At 27.7% G+C, this 22078-nt stretch overlaps 2 protein-coding genes across 3 annotated transcripts; one reads left to right on the forward strand and one right to left on the reverse strand.

The window, feature by feature from the left end:
* Positions 1-596: 596 nt before the first annotated feature.
* On the reverse strand, positions 597-6263 carry Bm14755 (the record flags this gene model as incomplete). Of its 2 annotated transcripts, none has more annotated exons than XM_043076191.1 (14): positions 597-897; positions 1178-1283; positions 1367-1495; positions 1655-1834; positions 2272-2421; positions 2520-2673; positions 2943-3041; positions 3231-3335; positions 3446-3556; positions 4129-4232; positions 4461-4626; positions 4912-5110; positions 5290-5489; positions 6198-6263. In XM_043076191.1, 14 exons carry the CDS (start codon positions 6261-6263, stop codon positions 597-599), a joined length of 2070 nt encoding a protein of 689 aa, XP_042932125.1. The 2 variants fall into 2 exon arrangements, with proteins under 2 accessions (XP_042932125.1, XP_042932124.1); XM_043076190.1 differs by having other exon boundaries at positions 4437-4626.
* Positions 6264-8873: 2610 nt separating this feature from the next.
* Positions 8874-20309, forward strand: Bma-cua-1 (E1-E2 ATPase family protein; the record flags this gene model as incomplete). Its single annotated transcript, XM_043076192.1, has 23 exons — positions 8874-9045; positions 9631-9795; positions 10059-10154; positions 10557-10778; positions 11076-11239; positions 11839-12000; positions 12107-12183; positions 12447-12621; positions 12867-13009; positions 13470-13677; positions 13811-13943; positions 14413-14537; positions 14709-14834; positions 15338-15523; positions 15731-15913; positions 16033-16219; positions 16552-16713; positions 16914-17125; positions 17508-17642; positions 17872-17989; positions 18601-18709; positions 18969-19181; positions 20240-20309. 23 exons carry the CDS (start codon positions 8874-8876, stop codon positions 20307-20309), a joined length of 3543 nt encoding a protein of 1180 aa, XP_042932126.1.
* Positions 20310-22078: the final 1769 nt, after the last annotated feature.

Below are 22078 nucleotides of genomic sequence, written 5' to 3' on the forward strand. Positions count from 1 at the left end.
TGACTACATAGCTATAAAACAAAAAATATTAAAATAGCATCATAGCAACTCTATATTTTTCAAAAAATATACATCAGAATAACTATGTACAAATAGCCCACAAAAATTATAATTCACCGTAAGAAAAAAAAAAAAAAGAAAGTGCGTACAAGAAAAAAAAAAAAAAATCCCAGCTAAGTTTGACATTTCAAGAGATAATGAAATCACAAAAAGGAAATAAGAGGTGAAATGATTATGAAAGGCAATGACAATGAAAAGCTCATAATTTTAATTCTTGAATCCTAATAATTTTTGAAATATTAATGAAAAATTCATTTTTTATTTGTCCAGTGATTTTTTTATTTCAAAATTCATGTAAAAAATGAAATTTCTTATTGCTTTCATCATGTTCAATTTCATAACATATTTTAAGAAATTGTTATAAATATAGAGAATATATAGCAAATTTTCAAAGATGGAAATAAGGAACATTTCAAAACTAACTATTGAAGTAAATTATTGCTAAAAAGACTTGGTACTTTCTTGGAATCCTAACTTCCCTTAAAGTGACTACATTTTTTGTAAATGAAGAAATTAAGGCACAGTATCAATCAAAATTATCTACGAGAGACGGATGATTGTTGCTGCGGCTGCATTGATGGAAATCGTCTGAACTCTTTCAAAAGATATTCTACTGTTTGTCCTTGCATAATCATATTATAGGCAAGATGCGAATTGCTTTGAACACCGGTTGGTTTTTCTTTTAATTTTTTATTAGTAGCTTTTCCTTTTTTCGAATTATTTCCTTTTTTGTTATCACTACTAATCTCGTTAGTGCCACTGCTGAAGAGAGATGGACCAAACATAATTGCTAAATTGTGAATTTCCATCCGATTTTTATCTGCATGATTTGCAACTCTAAAAATATCAAGATACTTTAAAAAAAAAACTTGAAATCAGTTATAATCTAATTAATGAATGATACAAATGCATAAATATTACAACTTCTGAGTGATTTCCTCAACGAGTGATCCCTGGTTAGTAAATAAAGTTTCAATACTCTAAAATGCATGCTACAACATAAATGATATGTAAAATGGTGTTAAACTCGTGCTATTGCAATTCAAGCATATTTTTAACTCAGGTAATACTATTTTAACTATACTTTGCTAAGAAAAGGAAAAGAAAATTGAATCACCGTATAAGATGTCCGAAAAGAACCTTGAGCGTTTCTCGATTAATCAACGGTAGTTTATTTAATAAATCATCAAATGCTTTTAATTTTCCTTCTCCTTTAGGTAGTCCTGAATTTCACATTTGAGTGAATCAGTAAAAGATGATGGTGGAAAGAAATATCTATAACTCATAACTGTAACAGATAACTTACGGTTGGCGTAAATGAAATCCTTAGCCAGATTAGATGGAAAAATTGGCTCTGATAATTCACGAAAGAACAGCTTTAAAGCTCCTGTTAAAACATGAACATCATCTTCTGCCAATAAAGCAACATATTTTTCTGAAATTTTAATGCTTAATGAATTATGCATTTTCATTAGGTCATTCTCTATCGAAATACTTAACTATGCAGAAATAACAATAAATAAGCAGTACTAAAACAATGTACGGCTTTTAAAAAGGATACGATAAAACTTATACTTCAATTTATAGCAATTACCTTGATCAACCTGACATCGAATCCTTTGAATTGATGAAAGATTACCACTAACTCGGTAAAGACCATCTGTATCGAGACCTTTCGATTCGACTACTTCTGTAACCAGTTGAATGAAACGTGGAACTGTCGTCTGTTCATGATGACAAATAGCAGCCAACGTACTTCCGAAAACAGGTTCCGCTATAAAATATAATACAAGAAGCTTTGGAACATTTATATCTAATTAAGCTTAAAATTTAGAGTGATTACATCTCTATAATATAAAGATTGAAGTACTGTTCCACAATATTTGGAGCATTATCCATCATTGTTATTATCATCACTTATATAAAGAGCTAAGTGAATGCTTAGAATATCATATGCCCCTTCCTCAACTTATATGGTCATTAAAAATTGATCAATGGTGAACGATTTAGTCTATCAAAGAAAAGGTCATCATAAAATTTAGTCCAGATTATTAGGTATATCACAAAGGATGAGTAGCTGTGTTTTAGCTGCTGTTATAATTTCAACAGTACATCACTGTTTGTAATATCAAATTCACCTACATATATATACAAAACATAAATTAAAAAAAAAAAAGTAAATAAATGATATAAATAGTAGAAAATACTAACGCTTATAAATGCCTTTCTCCTTCAAACTTTCTATGGATGGTCGTGATCGAAAAAACCGTTTTAATTTCTCAATGATAGATTCACGTGTTAGCCTTGCTTCTTCAATATCAATACGCTTTTTTTCATCACCTGTTACCGCAACCTCAGAACCTAAAATAACAGGATAAAATGGACAAAAAATATTTATATGTGTCTTTCAGGAAACTTTTTCAAAAAATTTCGATTTTTAGTATGCATCAAAATTTAACCTTTTCCTGAGATTTTTGATTTTTTAAAAGAACGTCGAGTTTGTCCGATACTAAGTGACCTTGAGGAATGTGACAAATTGCTTGGATTTCGTATTAAACCAGTGGAAGTTAAACCTCTCTCTAAAACCGGTGTTGGATACGCATCAGGAAGTGGCTAAAAAGTTAGCATCCCATTAATCATGAATGAAAGTCAACAATGAAAATTTTCAGCCACTATATATCTCATATATTTTTTAAATTCTATATTAAAACTAAAAGCAATCCACATAACATTTTTACTTCGGCAGGCATTTAGCAAGGCTCAACACAACGAAACTATAACTGATCAATTTAATTACTGTGCTAATATGACAGATATGGAAAATATTCAAGTGAAAAAAAGAAAAAAAAAGGCAATCCATTTTAGAAAAACTTTAGACGTACCAATTTTGATACGACTTGACGCATTGCATGGAACCATCCATTCACATCCTGCGTATCTGATGTACTGAAGTAATAAATCGTACCATCTGTTAGTCCAAGCTTTAATATCATACAGTTATTTGATTTGTGATATGTTGAAAATTCAAGTCGTACATGATGATAAATTGGCACCTCACTAAGACGAATGCATAAGAAGCAAGAAATCAATGTTCGTGAAATTGTTTTGTAAACTGCTCGAAAAATAAGGGGGAAATGGAAGCAGATGGCAACGAAAGCATATATACTTACTTGAAAAATGTGTTTCCTACGTTTATCTTTTTCATTCGCCCATTTTACGCATGCACCTCGAAGATCACACATACCCAATGGTGCCTCATAATGACGACCTGATTTCTATAAAATCATTTCAATGAAATCAATTCATGTTATGCAACAGTTTGTTCCAGACATTTATTTAGATGCCCGATTAAAAATTTTATATTTGCATAAACAAAAAAGCTTACTTCGGCACTTCGTTCATCTTTGTAAAATATAATATGAGCTGAAGAAAGAAAAAGATAACAGGATGTCCATTCTTTCTTTTTAAGTCGTATTCCTGCATCTGCTATTTTACACTGAAAAATTTACTGAGTTAATGTAAAATAAAAAAAGCATTTTGTAAATAGCACAAAGAGAGAAGGGAAAAAGAGAAGTAAAGAAAAAGGAATGAATTAAAGAATTTTAAGCGAATTGTTTCAAAAATCTCAGTGGTGAAATAGCAACATCTCATCAATTTCACTAGGTTATTGGTATCGAGAATAAATGATCTCTTAACTAATAATGATACTGCGACTGAATATAGGAAAAAAAAAAGTATTATCAAATGCAATAATCAGTTCATTTAATTTATTTATCAGTTCATTTAATTAATTTATTGTAAGTTGTAAATAAATTGAAAAATTTAATTTTTGCTACAAAGCAATACTTTTTCGACTTATTTAAAGTTTTTGGAAATATTTAGGTGTGCTTCATCTTATCAGTACTGTTCCTACATCAGCGACTAAATATGTGGATTAGGATTAGTAGGAATAAAATGCAAATTAAAACAAATAAGCATTAAGAAGGAACACAACTATTCTTAACATTGAAATAAAATTATTTATGTAGTTATGCAGTTGCCAACTCCAATTATCAATATAATATAAACCTTTTCCACTGTTCCACATCTGATCGATTTCTGCGCAATATTTCTGGAAGGCAGGCGATTAGGATAATTACTGGAACACGGTTCAGTGCCAAGACCTTTGGAAACTGCAAAATGGAAGTGATGTTTCATTTCGAAAATAAAATAAGCGCCAGGAATATAGCTTACACAGCAAATAGCGAAAGCAGCAACAAGATGTATCAGAAAATAATACTTAATTGTTTTAATTCGGAAGGAAAAAAAAAAAGTAATTTTTCAATTCGAATGTTGTCAACATAAAATTATTTCCAGATTTTTGAAGCGAAATTCACCTAAATGAATATTCTTATCAATACCAATTTCCTCGTTTGATTTATGTGAATATAAATGTCCAGTAGCTTGAAGTTCTTGAGCTATCGTTTGCACCGACATTCGTTTTTCCGTAATTTTGTTACGTAAACTTAATGTTGACCAAACTGCATTTGATTTACTATTCTCATCGCTATTAACATCGGGTTTTGCCTAAGCAACAAAAATTATATAAAATAATCTATTCTGATTATTACATGATTACAGTATTACAGTTAAAAACAAGTTCAAGAATTTTGTAAAAATAAAATAAAAAAATGCATAAACAGCACTTTTTGAGATTAAATTTATATAAAAATTTCGAGATTAACACACATTTACCAGAAGAATATAAAAGTTAATTAAATTAAACTAATCATGCAATAATGCAATTTTATGTTATTTACACTTAAAAATGACTAAGAATACATGATGTAACCTGTAATAGCAAGTACTCACAAAACAAACAGCAGATATAGTTGGATGAGATTCCAAGCATGATCCTGAAATATCTTCACAAGATTCTGCTTCACTATGAAGCGGAATATTTTGCTGATTACTCAAGCCATTTAGCGTATCAATAACTTCCAAAGGTGGTTTCAGAAAACGTGGTGGTTTCCAGTGACAATCACCTGTTTCATGATTGTAAAAATACGATCTGCAAGGAAACAATAAAAAGAATTTATAAAATTTTGTGAAATTTCATCCTAGATCTCAACATCACTTGTCGATATGCTTTTGATCTAACCAATAATGATATTTAGTTTGGTCTCAAGAAAACAATTTTATTCATAAAACTTTCAATCATTTCAAATACAATTTATGAGAATATCAAACCTTCCAGCATCTGTGAGATACTCATGCCAACCGCTCCCAACATTGCGAATTGCTTCATCAACAGAATCTGGAATTGGTGGCTGTCCTTGTCGGCGACTTTCTTCTTCCATTTCTTGAACATTTGCATAGATATGCTCATCATCATTTGCTGATCCTTCTTCGATGGTACTTCGTGAATCATTCATTTTTGTTTGGTCAAACTAAGAAGTACCATAATTATAAATCATAAAACTTCATATTATGTGAAAATAAATTTTTTCAAATGCCGGAAAAGAAATACAAATCTGGCCATTGTAGCAAAGAGTTCTAATTCTGATTCATTTATTCTATAATATGCAGAGATGCAATTACTGTATCTAATAGCAAAGAAGAAAAATACGCAACCTTAGTTATAATTCATCCGTTGACAAAGAGAAAATTAAGTTTATTCATAATATTTTGCTATGCAGCCTATCATAATTGTAATTCAATCAATATTATCCACCACACAATAACTACAACCATTACAAAAGAATTCACAACATAACCCACTCAGTAGCATCAAACTATGCAAATGATCGAACAATTGGATCATTCAGAAAATTTTTTTCCGATCAAAAATTACAAACACTATAATTTAATGTAACATCCGATCATAAATCATAAATCATTTGAAGTCCAATCAATTGTAATGACAATGATATGAATTCGTTGTGCTAAATTTTCTTATGTAATATATAACTTATTTTTTTCAAAAATTTCATTTGGCACATACTACAATTTTTTTTTTTTTTAATCCACAATACATAATTTAATGTGCGATTCATTTTTTTTCCTTTTTTTTTTTTTTTGAAAACAACAATTTAGATATAACATTTTCAATTTCAAAAAACAAAAAACAGAGAGAAAGAGAAAACAAGAAAACATACCTGATTGTTAACATTATCAAATAATAAATTCTGCTGCAAATTAACACTGTAAACACCACTTGTCATTCGGATATTTCAACTAATTTTATTTAGTCGATGATGAGTACAGCATTAATGCAATTCTCGACAAGAAAATATATCATCCTGAAATTTTCGGGGAAATAACCCATGCATTTACCCATAATTATTAGCTACAAATATTAAATGAAACATTTATGATTTGAGAAACTTCTTGCAAATAACTGAAATTAACAAACGCGGTCCGCCCAAAAATATAACAGAATTTTTGCGGCCGTTTTGAAAAATTTTTCCATATTTCAGTTTTATTATTTTTTTTTTTATTGAACCTGGGGATTTTTCTAGTTCTCATAATTGTTTAATTTATTAAATTTCTAATTAAAAATTCCATTTTTGAAGAAAAAAAGAACGGAAAAACTTTTTTTTTCTTCATTTCAATTTAGCTCTTTTTTTTATTCTTCTTTTTATTAACTTTTTTTTTTTTTTTTTGGAATCGATTGAGCTTTGAAATTATTTACAACCAAACATTTTGAGTTATCAATAATTTCCACACAATATAAGAGCATCCATTCTCAATTATGTATTGAATCCTTGAATAAATGAAAGACTACTTCTTTTCTGATAAGCGTAAAGGACTGAGAGAGAGAGAGAGAGAGAGAGGGAGAGAGGAAAAGAAAAGAACCTGAAAGAAGTATAAAAATTATTCTTTTTGTTTACTTCTATCATTTTATCTCCTTAATCAGAAAAATATTATTTACTTAAGATGCATTTTTTTTTCTTTTTTTTTTAGTTCTTGAAATAGCATTAGCATTCTTTTGATATATCGTAATAAGTATAACCGGTTTTATTCCATTAAAAAAAATACATTTCCTCTCTCACCCTCTCTCTCTCTCTCTTTCTTGACCAAAAAGAAGATAGAGAGAGAGAGAGAGATATTCTAAATTTTTTTTTTTTTTGAGAATAAAAATTTATTAAAGTACAGTAAAAGGCATCCATTATTTGCTAAAAATTTTCCTTCTTACAGCAATTTTATATAATTTACCACTTTAAATTGCTATAAAAAAACAATAATTTCATTTCATTTTTTTTTATCAGTGAAAGTGCTTTCTTTCTTTTTTTGTTGTTGTTGATGTCATTAATAAAGAAAAAAGAAAGGAAAGATTAGAACAATTGATGGTTTTTAGTAACATTCAAAAGTGCTTATATTCATCAGCATAGAATTTATTTACTTATAATTTAAAATAGATCGATATTTATAATTTGAAAGTAGTGATTACTCCATAAATTAAGTCATTGATTGCAGATAATTTAAAAGTGAGAAAATGTCGACTAACAATTATAATTTGAAATAACAATTATTTCAAATGAACCATAACTTACAATTTTTTTTTCCTTTTTTTTTTTTTTTTTTTTTTTTTTTTCTCGATATATTTAATTCAATGTGCTATTTATTTTCGTATGATTGTGGGAGAAAATTATGTAATTTCCACTGATAATATTTATTATTTCTTATTAGAAAGTATTTTCACATTTTCACTCTTTTTTTGTTCTATCAAATGTAAAAACTTGAAATTCAAGTATTCTCTCTCATTAATAGCAGACATTTTATTCAGGTTATATCTATATTCCATCTCAATTTTAATTAGCTATTTGAATTGTGCTATATATGAACTGGTTTTTAGCATTACTCACTTTCTGAAACTTTCACCACAAAATGATGGGTAAATTTTTGATTTTTGTCATTTTCAATGGTTTTTACCTGCATGTCATCAATAAAAACTATAAAAATTCATTTTTCTTTTTTTTTTCCTTTTGCTTTTTATTTTACATTAATATGCATTAATTTCTATTTTATATTTTATTGATATCATCATTTGTTCTTTCCTTCGTTCATATCACTAATCAATTTTCATGACTTTTATCAGTTTTCATTTCATTAAAATTATTTCAAATTTTCACTAAACTTGATAAGATTGTTGATAAGATTTAAAAAGACAAATAAATATGATTCATAAATAATTGATTGTAACAAAAGATTGTTGTAAAAGATTATGCAACTTTGTATAATGATTATTCTGTTTCAAATTTTCTTTTGTTCTCCTTTCTTCCTGCTCTAGTTTTTCTTTTCATTACAACTCATTTAGAACTTTTATCTCTCTGCTGATTCCTTTGTCAGTAATTCACAAAGAAATTGAAAAAAAAAAAAAAAAAATGCGATCAAAATTTGTAATTTTAAACTTTCCATTTTAAATTCTGTTCTTTTTAACCCTTTTCATGGTACTTTTTTGCTGTTTTTGAATCTATGAATAATTTATGTTTTGTTGAGATGGAATTTTTTTTTTTGATGTGAAATATCTTGTTGAATAAATCATTTTGGAATTTTTCCGATTATTTTTTATCCAATGATTTAAGATTGAAGTTAATAAAGAATCTGTTCCAATACACGTTTGGTATTACTTCCAAAACTTTTCACGTTAACTTACATGTTAGCTGTTTTTTTTTTTTTTTTTTTTTTTCATTGTGATAGGAACGTTTTTTTTTAAAGTCGAAACTGCTTCCATTTGTTTTTTTTTTTTCAAAAACTTACATACATAGCGTAAATGTTCACTTACTTTAAGTGGCTAATAAATAATTTCTAATTTTTTTTTTTTTTTTCAGATGGCCGATCATATGAAATTATTTAATTTTTTAAGTCAGCAAACAGATAAAGGAGTTGTGATAACTGATGCTGAAGGAATGTCATCTCATTCATCAGCGAATAATATTCAGGATAAAGTTTGTGAAGTGGAAGAAATCTGTCAAACAAATTTGTCAAACGATCACAAAAAAGGTTCTTATTGCATTCTGTTACGAAATTTCAATATTTCTTAAAGAGAATTTTAATTGAATCAAACTTTAATTCTATTGGTAGAACGGAATGTATACAGAGCTGAAATGCGTGTAAAAATACGTGAAATACTAATACTTGACACGTATATGTTCGGTAATACTAGTAGCATTATAGCATTATACGTAAAATCCTACATATTTGTTGGAAAATTTGTCCTAAGTTTAAATTCTGTAATTGCCCAATTAAATTCATCGAAATGAATTGTTAGTTGTATTGCGGAAATTTTAATATCTTATCCTATCATACAATAAAATGAATTATGGATGAGGTCAATGACACTTTTTTTATTTGATATTAAGTTGGCTCAAATTTTTTCTTCAATTTTATCTGGTAAATTTAAATCGAAGAATTATTATATACGAAGAATTTTATATATATATATATAAGTCATTTTTTTTTTTTTTTGACAGCCTTCTTTTTTTGTTTGGTTTCTTGATCTCATATTTTAAAGTTATGTTCTGTTTTTATATCAGTGACTAAATTTTTTTCTTTTTCCTTGAAAAATGTTCAAGTTTTCTCTTTCAGATAATGAAAAATATTTGAATAAGAATCCAATAACCTCGAAATTTCACGAAGCAATAATTGAAATCAAAGGGATGACATGTCATTCATGCGTAAATAATATCGAGGAGACTATTGGAAGAAACGACGGCATAAAATCAATTTCCGTTTCACTTAATAAATCTCAGGGTTATTCATTACAGTTTGTGATTTTCTAGATCGATATAAAAAATTTTTTGTAATAAGTAACTCAAAATAAGAACAGTCTAACTTCATTTAATTGCGGAAATTTAGAAAATGTTTGACAAGTGAAAATTTTGTATGCAAAAATGCTAAGCTAATCTTGAATGAAACATTTACTGCTTTTGCTTCTTTGCTTCACAATTAAATTTATTTGTTAAATTTTTTTTTTATTTCCTTTGATTCCAATTCAGTTTTTTAAATCATTTAAGGGCGAATTGTATATGACACTTCTAAATGGAACATTCAGATGGTTGTTGAATTGGTTACTGATATGGGCTTTGACGCTCAACTGCTACAAACTCAGGGTTTTCTTTCCTGTTTTTCAAATTTTTAACGTAAAATCCACGAACATAATTATCAAATTTTAAGTGGTGTAGTTGTTTACTATTTACTACTTGTTTTTTTTTTTGATATTACTAGGCAGAAAGCCAGTTTATGCAGAAAATTTCGAAAATCACAAAATATGGCATATTTTTTTCAGTATGCTATTATCTAGATGTATAAAATGTATACAGGAGCAGAAGAAAACTGAGAAACTCTTTTAAAATAATATAGATTCTCTGAAGTGTTAAAGTCTAGTTTATTCTTGAAAGGAATCAATGAGATTTTTATTCCAAAGATAGCTTATTTTTGAAATCTTCACTGAAAAGTCTGAAATTATGCTCTTCAAAATAGTCATGCTTTTTTATGCCAGCGTTATGTTTCAGATTATTCCGAAGAAAAGTTAACTGATCAATCTTCATCAGTTTTACTTAAAAATGATGATGGCATGTGTAAAAGTGAGGAATTCACGGTTAAAATTGGAAAAAAAAGGGCGAAATTTGGACCGACAAACGATGATTCCATCGAGAAACGAACATTTTCCGTGGAAGGAATGACATGTGCTTCATGTGTTGCATATATAGAACGGAATATTGGAAAATTGAAGGGTTTTATTATTTTTTTTGATATTGATAGTTAGGAAAATTGATTAAAAGGAAGCATTTCTAGTTCATAATTTTTATTTACTAAAAAAAATTACAGATTTAATTGTGTAATATAATATTTTATTGATTAATAGGCGAAAATTTCAAAAAAAAAAATTTTTTTTTTTTTCTTTGATTTCTTTTGCAGTCTTAATTTTAATCGAAAATTAACTCACACTTTTATGAATTTTCACATCAATTAAATAAGTTAGAGCTCAAAGATTGAAGAACAACAATTTTATGAGAAATATGAAATTGCAGGTGTGCATTCTGTGGTCGTAGCTTTGATGTCATCAAAAGCGGAAGTGGTATATGATTCATTGGTAATCGCTGCCGAACATATAGCTGATGAAATTAGTATGCTTGGTTATCGAGCTACGATAATCGATGATGGATTTAGAAATCATTCTGTGTTAAATTTGTTAGTAAGTATTATCTAAATACAATTATATTAGTTGATTATCTTAAATTTTTGCGCTGATCAATTTCAATTGCATCATATTTTCCATATTATTTTTCTTATTGAATTGTTTTGTTCCATGCAAAATTATTCAATTCGTGAGCTAATGGTTGGTACAGTGATCAGAAATCATTCAAGCCTTCTTAAGTGTATTTTAATCTGCTTTGTTATTATTAGAATCGTGATTCTAATAACATGGAGATGATAATCGAACTAAATTATAGTTTATAAAATAAACGATAGGTGTAGTAGGAAAAAAAAGTTATGAATTTTTCAGATTTTGTCCAGTTTTTATGCCTTAGTTCCTTATATTGTGTCATTTTTTCCATGTAACAACAAATTACTTTTAATTCATACCAAACCAATAGGAATATTTATAGCAAATTCAAGCACTATCAATTAAAATATTGCGTATGTTTCAGAGTGATGTCATTTTGTGTTTTGAAACAATATCTTAATAAGTGATAATTCTCCAGCGATTCATTGTTTTACACTTGTTTGAGTGATAAAAATTTTGATTCTGATTATGATCACTAATTGTTTAAATAAAGTTATTAATTTCAGATTACTGGTTTATCATCAGGAACCTGTGCGCAACGAATTGAATCACATGTCGTTGCAAGAAAAGGAGTTGAATCATGTTCTGTTTCATTAGCTGCATCCTCTGCAAAAATTGAATACACCCCTACATTTATAGGTCCACGTGATATTATCAAAATAATTGAGGTAAGAAGCACTGATCAAATTGATAAAGATTTACATAATAATCTAAATTAAATTCTTCTGCAATTTCATATCATTGCTTTTATAATTTATGACAAAATTTATTCAGGATTTGGGATATTCAGCAACAATTGCATGTCACGATGAACAATTAAAAAGACTCGATCATTCAGCTGAAGTAGCAAAGTATGTTAACTTTCAAACGAATGTGCAATACATAACTCAGTTATAATTTTACTACACTAGTAATTGACGATGTTTATTAATACTTTGTAAGTAAACCAATTTATGCCATAATCACACCTGAGCTGAATTTTTATTGCCTATTTATAGATAACTTTTCCAGTAATTTGGAAGGTAATATTGGTATTCCAAGTCTAGTTTAGATATATAAGTTGATTAAATGTAAGGTTACATGTAAATAATCATTCATTGAAATTCTGTTTCAGATGGAGGACTTCACTGTTAGTATCACTATTGTTTGGAATTCCGGTGATGGGTGTGATGGTTTATTTTCATTGGTTTCTCCATACACCAATGCATCCTGAAGTGCAGACACCAGTATTTACTCCTGCACTCAGTTTGGATAATCTCATTTTATTTGTTTTATGTACACCTGTGCAGGTACTAATTAACAATTTTAGCAAACATTTCTTTAGTTTATATTATGTTGTCAAAACTGCACCATTTGCAACATTTTCATACAATCACTAAAGTTTTATTCTTAATAAAATTAGTAATTATTAATTACATCTCAGTTTACTTTGATCCTTACTTTACTCAATCACTTAATATAATATTTATTTGGCAAGACACTTTAATATCTGTATAAATCCCATTGTCATTGGTACTTTTCGACTTTTTTTCAGTTATTTGGTGGGAAGTACTTTTATTTGCAAAGCTGGAGAGCTATGAAGCATCGTTCAGCGAATATGGATGTTTTAATTGTGCTTGCGACGACTACGTCATATTTGTATTCTGTAACAGTTATTGTGACAGCTATTATTTTAAGGTAAATATTTACAGAAGCTCAATAATTTCCGAAAAACGGAATGTTGTAATAGTCGAATTGCAATGTTATTAAAGTTGTATATTAATATAAATTCCATAAATGTTTTGAAATTCCAAGTGTGCCATAGTCGAAAAGAGTTTGTAGTAATCTTTCTGATTTACCGCTTTAACTTTTATTAAATTTAATCAAATAATCAAAATTTTTGGTGCGGAATGGATGATGTAAAATAACGGATTACTCTTGAACATTAGCTATACTGTTTAGATATCACATCGACATATGCATTTGTTTATATATGTATATATATTTACTTTTGTTTTTTTACACATATATATATATTTATACACTTTTATTTATTTTTTCATATATATATTTATTTATTTACTTGTTTTTATGTTTTTTTAATTAATATTTGCTTTTATTTTTTGTCATCTACATCTCAAATTTGTTCATATTTTAGGTGGCCAAGTAGTCCGATGACATTTTTCGATGTAACACCAATGCTTATAACTTTTGTGTCGTTAGGTCGATGGTTAGAGCATAAAGCAAAGGGTAAAACATCGGAAGCATTAACTAAACTGATGTCATTGCAAGCGAAAGAAGCGGTATTAGTTACTCGTGATGATGATGGACGTATTTTATCTGAGGAAAATATTGATGTCGAATTAGTTAGTTTAATTTAAATGTTCATTTTGACATATATTAAGTATATAGAAATACATAATGATGTCTATGTATATAATGAGTGGAAATAAATGAGAGTGATAATTTAATTTTTTAATTTTTCGAATTTTTTTTTAGGTTCAAAGAGGTGATCTATTAAAGGTTGTTCCTGGTGCAAAAATTCCAGCTGATGGAATTGTTGTAGATGGTAAAAGTGCATCAGATGAATCATTTGTAACTGGAGAATCGATGCCTGTAGTCAAGAGAGAAGGTAATTTCGTAACTCTTTCATTTTTGCTTTATTTATTTATTTATTTTTTTAATTTGCTATGGTAGTTTTCATATGATTAGTCAATCAGTTGCGAAATGCTGAGAAAACTTTCCTTTGTTCATCTTTCAACTAGGCATGATAAATGAAGAGAAGGGCAATGCAAAAGAGTAAAATTATGGAAATCCTTTATGTAGTCCTTTAAAAAATGCTTTAAAGTATTATTTAAATCTAAATTTAAAGCATATGGCATAGATACATGGACATGAAACGTCAATTTAATATAGGAAATATTAAACAGGAATGAAAAAATTCCACTTAGCAGTTGAATAATAAATACGTTGCTAATGCTATTGTTAAATCTCAAGCTCTGTTAAATTAAATCTCTGTTTAAATTTATTAATTATTGTTATTTGCGGATACAATAAGTATTATTTATTGTCACTCAAACAATATATGTCATTTATTTCAGGTAGTACAGTAATAGGTGGTTCAATTAATCAACATGGGACACTCTTAATACAGACAACTCATGTTGGTCAAGAAACAACATTAGCGCAAATTGTGCGTTTGGTTGAGGAAGCGCAAACTTCTAAAGTTCGTTTTTTATAGAGGAATATTTTATTCTCAATACTTAATAATAATGATTCTGGTTTTTTTGTTATGTTCAAAATGATTAATTTTACTATTTAAATCTTCCGTTATATTTCATACCACGTTTTTTTTTTCTCATTTTTTTTTTTTTTTTTTAGTTTTACTCTTTTGTAGGCGCCAATACAGCAAACAGCTGATCGAATAGCCGGCTTTTTTGTACCAATGGTAATTGGTTTAGCAATTTTAACACTTATTGTCCGGATTTTTGTTGGTTTCTATATTATGGATGCGGAATACACTGTATGATTCCTTTTCTTCTTTGTTTTAAAAAATATATGAAATGAATATCTCACTCTATTACGGTGAAATGTAATTATTATAAATTAGGTCTTTATAAGTTATGACATTTTTTTTTTTAATATTTTGAGCCGGAAATTTCCATATTAATTCGCCGGAGTTAATGTTATCATTGAAGTTCTAAATAGGTATTTAATTTCTGTATTTTTTTAGTTGTGTTAAACTGTCACATTGTTCATATGTTTGTGTCTTCATATCACTCAAACTTTTCTGTTCGTTGTAGAGAGAGTAGAAAGAGGCATGGGAGTTAATAATGTGTAAAATGTTATTTAAGTTTATTATTTTGAAAATGTTTTCTCGTAATACCATATATATTATTTATAAGATTGGGTATTAAATTTAAGCCTGGACACTATGCCTTAATTTCTGGCAGAAAGTTTAAAATATAGCTATGAGCTTAGAAATATTTGAAATTGTATGCTTTATTTTTTTTTTTTCTTTTTTAGGATAAAAGGACAAATATGGAAGTAATACTGAAGCGAGCTTTTGAAGCAGCTATTACAGTATTAGCAATAGCATGTCCTTGTTCATTAGGCTTAGCAACACCAACAGCAGTTATGGTTGGCACAGGTATCGGTGCTATAAATTGTATACTTATTAAAGGTGGTGAACCATTAGAAATGGCACATAAGGTAAACAGTTATTTCTGTTAAAATTTTTGTAAAAATTAGGCTTATTTGTGAATTGTATCTTGATAGTAGCCTTGAAATTTATATATATCTCATCTAATGACGAAATAAATTTCTGGAAACAGTTAGAATAATTCTTTTTAATGAAAACATTTTGCATTTCTTATTTCTAATTATTTTCAAATATTTCTATGAATTTATATGTTTTAGATTACAACAGTTGTTATGGATAAGACTGGTACTGTAACCAAAGGTCATCCACGAGTAGTAGTGATTCATACGTTAGTTTTGGAAAGTTCTTTATCGTTACTGAAATTGTTTGCAGCCGTTGGTTCAGCTGAATCAAACAGTGAGCATCCAATTGCAAATTCAATTACTTCTTTTGTTAAAGAAGTAAGTGATGCTTTTTTTTTCTGAAGAAAATTGTATCAAATTTTTAGTGAAATTTTTATAAATTTTTTTACAGGTCATCTTTTTTTTTTTTTTTGTAATTAGATATTTTTATTATAAAGTGGTTAAATACGAAAGAATGGGCTAGTGTACGACGATTTCATGCATCAGCTGGAAATGGAATTGTTTGTGAAGTGCGAAATATCAATAATATGTTATTAAGTACAACAGAAAAGAATGAACCCCAAATTGATTCGACAATTAAATTAAGCAATGGTGATGTCAAATTAATCAAAAATGGACATTACGGTAAGCTATAGAATATTATTTCCTTCAAATTCCTCGACGTAATAATTGCATTTTTTTTTTCTTTTAAGCATTCTTTCAGTAGTAACTTTTATACGTAACACTTTATCTTTCAGTATAATTTTCGATGGAATTCTTTAACATTTGTAATAAATGCTTTTATAATGCCATAGATTTTTTTAAATGTAAAGTTAGTTATGCGTATTATTCGTTTAATTGTCTTTCTCATTGACCGACAATATTTTACATTATTATTACCGTTTGAATTTTCTTATTTTAAATTTTGCTTAATGATCCTTGTTGGCAACATAAAGTAAATTATAGTCTTTATGTAGATATTCATGAACATATATTTGATGACAAGAAACCACTTCGAGTCGTAATCGGTAACGAACGATGGATGACCAAAAATGGAGTACCAGTTGATGAATATGTTGAGAATCTTATTAAAATGGAGCAAATAGCTGGACATATATCTGTTATGTGTGCAATAAATGGTGAGAAAATAATATTTGATAACAATTGAAATGAAGTTTTTTAACTATTGATCTGAAATAAGTAGTAGGATAAAAAAGACTAAATAATTAAGCAATTATCGGATAGAAATAAGTATCGAAGAGTACAGATAAACGACATTACGACTTTACATTAGTATTAAAATAATAACGATAAAGCATATAACTCTTTTATATTTCAGGTTATCTTGTTGCGATAATAAGTATAGCAGATGTAGTGAAGGATGAAAGTGCTCTTGCAGTTTGGGCTTTACAGCGTATGAATATCAGAGTAATACTTTTGACAGGTGATAATGCTCGTACTGCAGAAGCAACCGCTAGACAGGTTGGTATCCGCGAAGTATTTGCTGAAGTTTTGCCAAATCAGAAGCGAATTAAAATTGAACAATTGCAGGTATTTTCTTTATGCTTTACTAAGAAATAAATTTTAAATTAATGCTACTATTAATATGTAAATTTAAAATTTTAATGATAAATTTTATTCGTGTTAATATCTCTTAAAATAAAATTTTTTCTTCTGAATGTTGTTGTAAGCATTTTATTATATTGATTATTTCAGGAATTTAATTTTTGTCTTATTATAACTTAAAATCTTTCCTATTATTTAAGTACTTGCTCAAGCGCTTCATTTTGGCTTTCTGATGATTTTCTGATAAATTTTTTCATAGCTTTTCTGCTACTTTTTCTATTACATATCTCTAATAAAAAGAAAATAATAAACAAAAAAAGTATTTCACAAGGTAATATCAGTTAGTTTTTCGCATCGTCTATTTCAGGAAATGAAAGAGCGGGTGGCTATGGTTGGTGATGGAATAAATGATAGTCCAGCTTTAGCTAGTGCTGATGTTGGCATTGCTATTGCAGCTGGTTCAGATGTTGCAATTGAAAGTGCTGGTATTGTCTTAGTAAAAGTAAGTTTTAATATAATCTTGTTTTAAAACGAACTATCGACTATAGTTCATAATACTTAAATATATTTTCTACCAGCCATTATGATCTCTGACATAAATTGAATTAAGGAAAGTAAGTAATCATTTTTAGGTAAAATAACTATTTTCATGAAAGCATTATTTGAATATAAAAATAAATGGATTGATAAAAGCAAATATTAGAACTTATCAGTGTTGTTGCTCTATTCAGAATGATCTTATTGATGTGGTAGCAGCGATTGATTTGTCAAAAAGGACGACACGTCGTATACAGCTTAATTTTTTGTTTGCTATATTGTACAATGTTATTGGAATTCCTATTGCTGCCGGTTGGTTTTCTTTCTATAGGTTCAGTTTTTTTTTCTTTTTTTCCTTTTTCAGATCTTACTTAGTTTAGTTTATGATCTAATTGAAATAGCTTTCTTGAAGAATTGCAAAAAGTTACGATTTTTAGGAGTGAACAATTACAGAAAGGTAAGTATAGGTAAAGCGTGATGATTACGAGCCTGTGGCAAGTTTTTCTCTTTTTTTGATATAACTGAAAAAGCCATAAAAATATGATAAGGATGTGATAAGCAGAAGGGAAAAAAAAAAGAATAAAAGTAATAAGAATCATTTAAAAAATAAATTCAACAACTATTATTAGCTTAGTGGATCTGTTGTTAATTTGATGATTTTATCAGGCTTTAAGTTTGAAAACCAACAAATGTTTATTTGAAGCTCAATATCTATATTTAATTCCAATTGATCACCAAAACTAATTTTGAATTAATGAATTTCATCATATGTGGATAAATTTGATGTTTAAATCTGTATGGGTTTAATTATTTATATTATCTTGCTGTATAAAACAACAGTGTTAGCATAATAATGGTGACAATCGCTTATTAATGTTGATTATACTAGTTGATAAAATTTTGAAATAGAACTATCATTTTAGGTGTTTTCATGCCTTGGAATTTTACAATTCAACCATGGATGGCAGCAGCAGCAATGGCTTTATCATCAGTTAGTGTTGTCGCTTCATCCTTGCTACTAAAACTATACAGGTGAATTATTGATTTCATTATATTTCATAATTCATAATCTCTTAGTTTCTAAAACTTTTATAATGTCATAATGGATTTATAAGTTGAATGAAACAATCGCTTGATTTTTTTTTTTTTGAAATAAAACTATCATTTTAGGTATTTTAATTATTGTCTTCAAAGACAGGTTTTTGACTTCGGATTTCATCAGTTTTTTTTTTTTTTTAATTGATCAATTAATCATTTATTTCTGGCGTTTACTTTAAACTTTAATATTTAGGAAACCAACTCAGCAAAGTTTGGCTTGTGCAGAGTTTTATAAGCATCAAGCACGCTTAGCGATGGGTGATTGGCCGGTTGCTGTACATCGTGGTTTGGATGATTTTGTAGTGAGACGATCATTATCAAAACTATCATTCAGTTCAATTATTTCAACAATAACATCAATGTTTGATTCACAACAAAGTATAAATCGTATTACACCACTCGATAGGTCTGTCAGTTAATCTTAAAGTGATAAAAATATTTCATACATTTATTTTAATCTTTTGTGTACTAAGATATTTTAATTAAATTTATACATTTATTTTCTTCCCTTATCTGTTTTAAGGTGGTTTCATGAAAGTTTTTTGATTGAGCAATTTGTTGTTTCACAGAAAAAATTTACTGCAAAGTTTAATTTTTTGTGGAATTTTGATGATAATGTTGTGGTAATATCAATACAATTATTAATTGATAGATTTCTTCTTGCTTACTGAAGAACTTGTTTCGAAATTTGAGTGAGAATTAGTAAGGAGCTGATTAAGTTAAGGTAAGGACTTGGTTAATCTAGGAGAGCACAGCCCTTTAGCTTTCAAAGCTAAAGTTTTAAGTTGAGAGTGAATAAGTAAATAAGTAATTGCTTAGAAGTGGTAAATAATACCATTAATAATAAATTCTATTTCCTTACATATCGAGTAATTCACAAAGGTATTTTTGTGATAAAATCCTATTAGTTATGTGGGTAAAAGAATTGTTTTACATTTTACAATTATTTAATCATTTGGATATAAATTTGGTTTTAGAATGAAAGAATTTACATGTGAAATAAACGACAAAAATAGAACAAATTTTTTTGGATGAAGTACTTTGATTTAGATAAAAAGTTATAAGATTAATCCTGATTAGATAAACTTAAAGATTAGAAGTGAAGGTTATTTATTTTATTTATACATTCCCAAGCTTTATATACCTTTGTTGCTTTCAGATGTCCTTTGCTTCTTTCTTTTTTTTTTTTTTTTTCAGGTGATTTTAGCGTAACTTGCATGTTGTTTATGCCTCTTTAATATGAGTATTTCAAGAATATCATCCTTTATGAAATAATTAAGAGTAGTTGAAGATAAGTGATATTAGATATTTTCCGAATAAAAGCTATACCTATGAGATATATGTGATACTTTTAACACATTTATTTTGATACCTACTAGGTTTTTACACCATTAAGAAACTCTTTAATTTTATATTTGTTATTTGACAAAATGATGATAGATAATAGTTATGAATTATTTTTAGAAAATTTTTGCTTCAACGTAAACAAACCGCTGATTCACTGGATTCACCGAATACTGCACTTATTATTTAAAAATTTTTACCCTCACAACCTATGTTGTTTGCTTCTTTCTAATGGCTAATTCTCCTTCGTGAATTATATATTTTCCTCTTTTTTTTTTTTTCTTTTTTTTTCTGGATATGAAAGAAATATTAGAATGAAATCGATGAAAATTATCAGGAAATAATTTGACAATAGATCGTCGATCATTTTAGCTGCACTATACATTTTCCATTTTCATCCAAAAAAAAAAAGAAACTTAAATCGATTGAAATCCTAACAATATAAGTATATATATATATTATTCTACTCCTTTTCTGTACCATTTATTTCCGGTGATAATAAATAATCCGGAATTAGCTACCGCAAATTTCCAGTTCATTGCCATCTGAACTGTTACAGCATTAATTGAAAGTTCTGGTAAAACTACGTCAATTTATTTTATATTTTTGTAAATGAATATTTCTTACTCTGCCTTAATATCACTTCATTCCGTATATTTTCATATCGTGAAAGATTTATCAGATTAGAATTTATAAGAAATTTGAAATAGAACTGAAATATATTTGGAGAATGTTGGAATCTATCATAGTAATGGGATTGAAATTTCATATTTCATCTCTGTCTTAATTTGCATTTCACTTGTTTATATGTTGATATAGGGATTAATTTATGCTTTATTCCTTTTTTTTTTTTATCTTTTATTATCTTTCTGCTATCCAAACTTAATCAATTCATTGTTAATTTACTTAATTTAATATCATTTTTTTCGAGTTGCATTTGATAATTTTGTGTTAATTTTGTAGTCTTAACTTTCATTCCAAATTCTTCTATTTTCCATGCCCGAAATGGTCGACCAACTAAAAGTTGATAATTTTGAAATTTGGTGTATAATTTAGATTCTTCAAAATTTTTTAAAGATTAACCAAATTCTACAAATACTTATTCATATGGTGTCTTTTCTTTATTCGTCAATGTGCCATGTGTATATTTATTTATTTTCACTCATTATGTTTAGTAGTTCTCATTAATTGATTGTTTACGGGAAAAGGTTTAATTTAATCTGTTTAAATCCAGGTATAGATCTACCTATATACCATTTAGATCATAATAACCGGTCTACTTTTGCTTATTAGTCCAAAATTTGGAGGACTTTTGTAACAAAACTGATGAGTTTTTTGATTGAAATTTAAATAAGTCGACATAGCTTCATTTTAAAAAATGAAAAAAATTCGAAGTGGTGAATAAAATACGTTGATTAAATTTTGAAATTCTTGTAACGTATTGATTGAACTATCAGGTTGGAATGATTTGTGATTCTATTATTTCAATACTTTCGTTCGAAATTTCACTATGTTTTTTTATTAAGTGTCATTTCTTAGTTTCTCATTAAATAAAACTTTCCGTTGTCACTTTTGCAGTTCTTTTTGAATCTCATCAATTTGCATTTAGGGTTTGTTATAGATGATTAAATAATCATTTTCATTTTCTATTTCAATTCTTTAATGCGAATAAAGTGATGATTAAGAGTGATATCTTTCTTTTTCTCATAAGCATTTCTCTCTTTTAGCTTTTATATTAAATTTTCTGTGATATCTCTTTGCTTCGTTTTCATTGTATGAAAATTTCATGAAGTTATAATTTAATAATTTCACGTTTAAAACTTCATTTATTTGTAGTATTCCTACACATTGCAGTAAAATATAAAGTTACATAAGAATTTTGATCATAATTCGTTTTCCTTTTATAATTTTGGTTTTTGGTTAAAACTGATTAAAATGATGATAACCATCGTTGGAGAA

This window comes from Brugia malayi (assembly GCF_000002995.4).
Source record: "Brugia malayi strain FR3 genome assembly, contig: Bm_v4_Chr1_scaffold_001, whole genome shotgun sequence".
Lineage (NCBI taxonomy): Eukaryota > Metazoa > Nematoda > Chromadorea > Rhabditida > Onchocercidae > Brugia > Brugia malayi.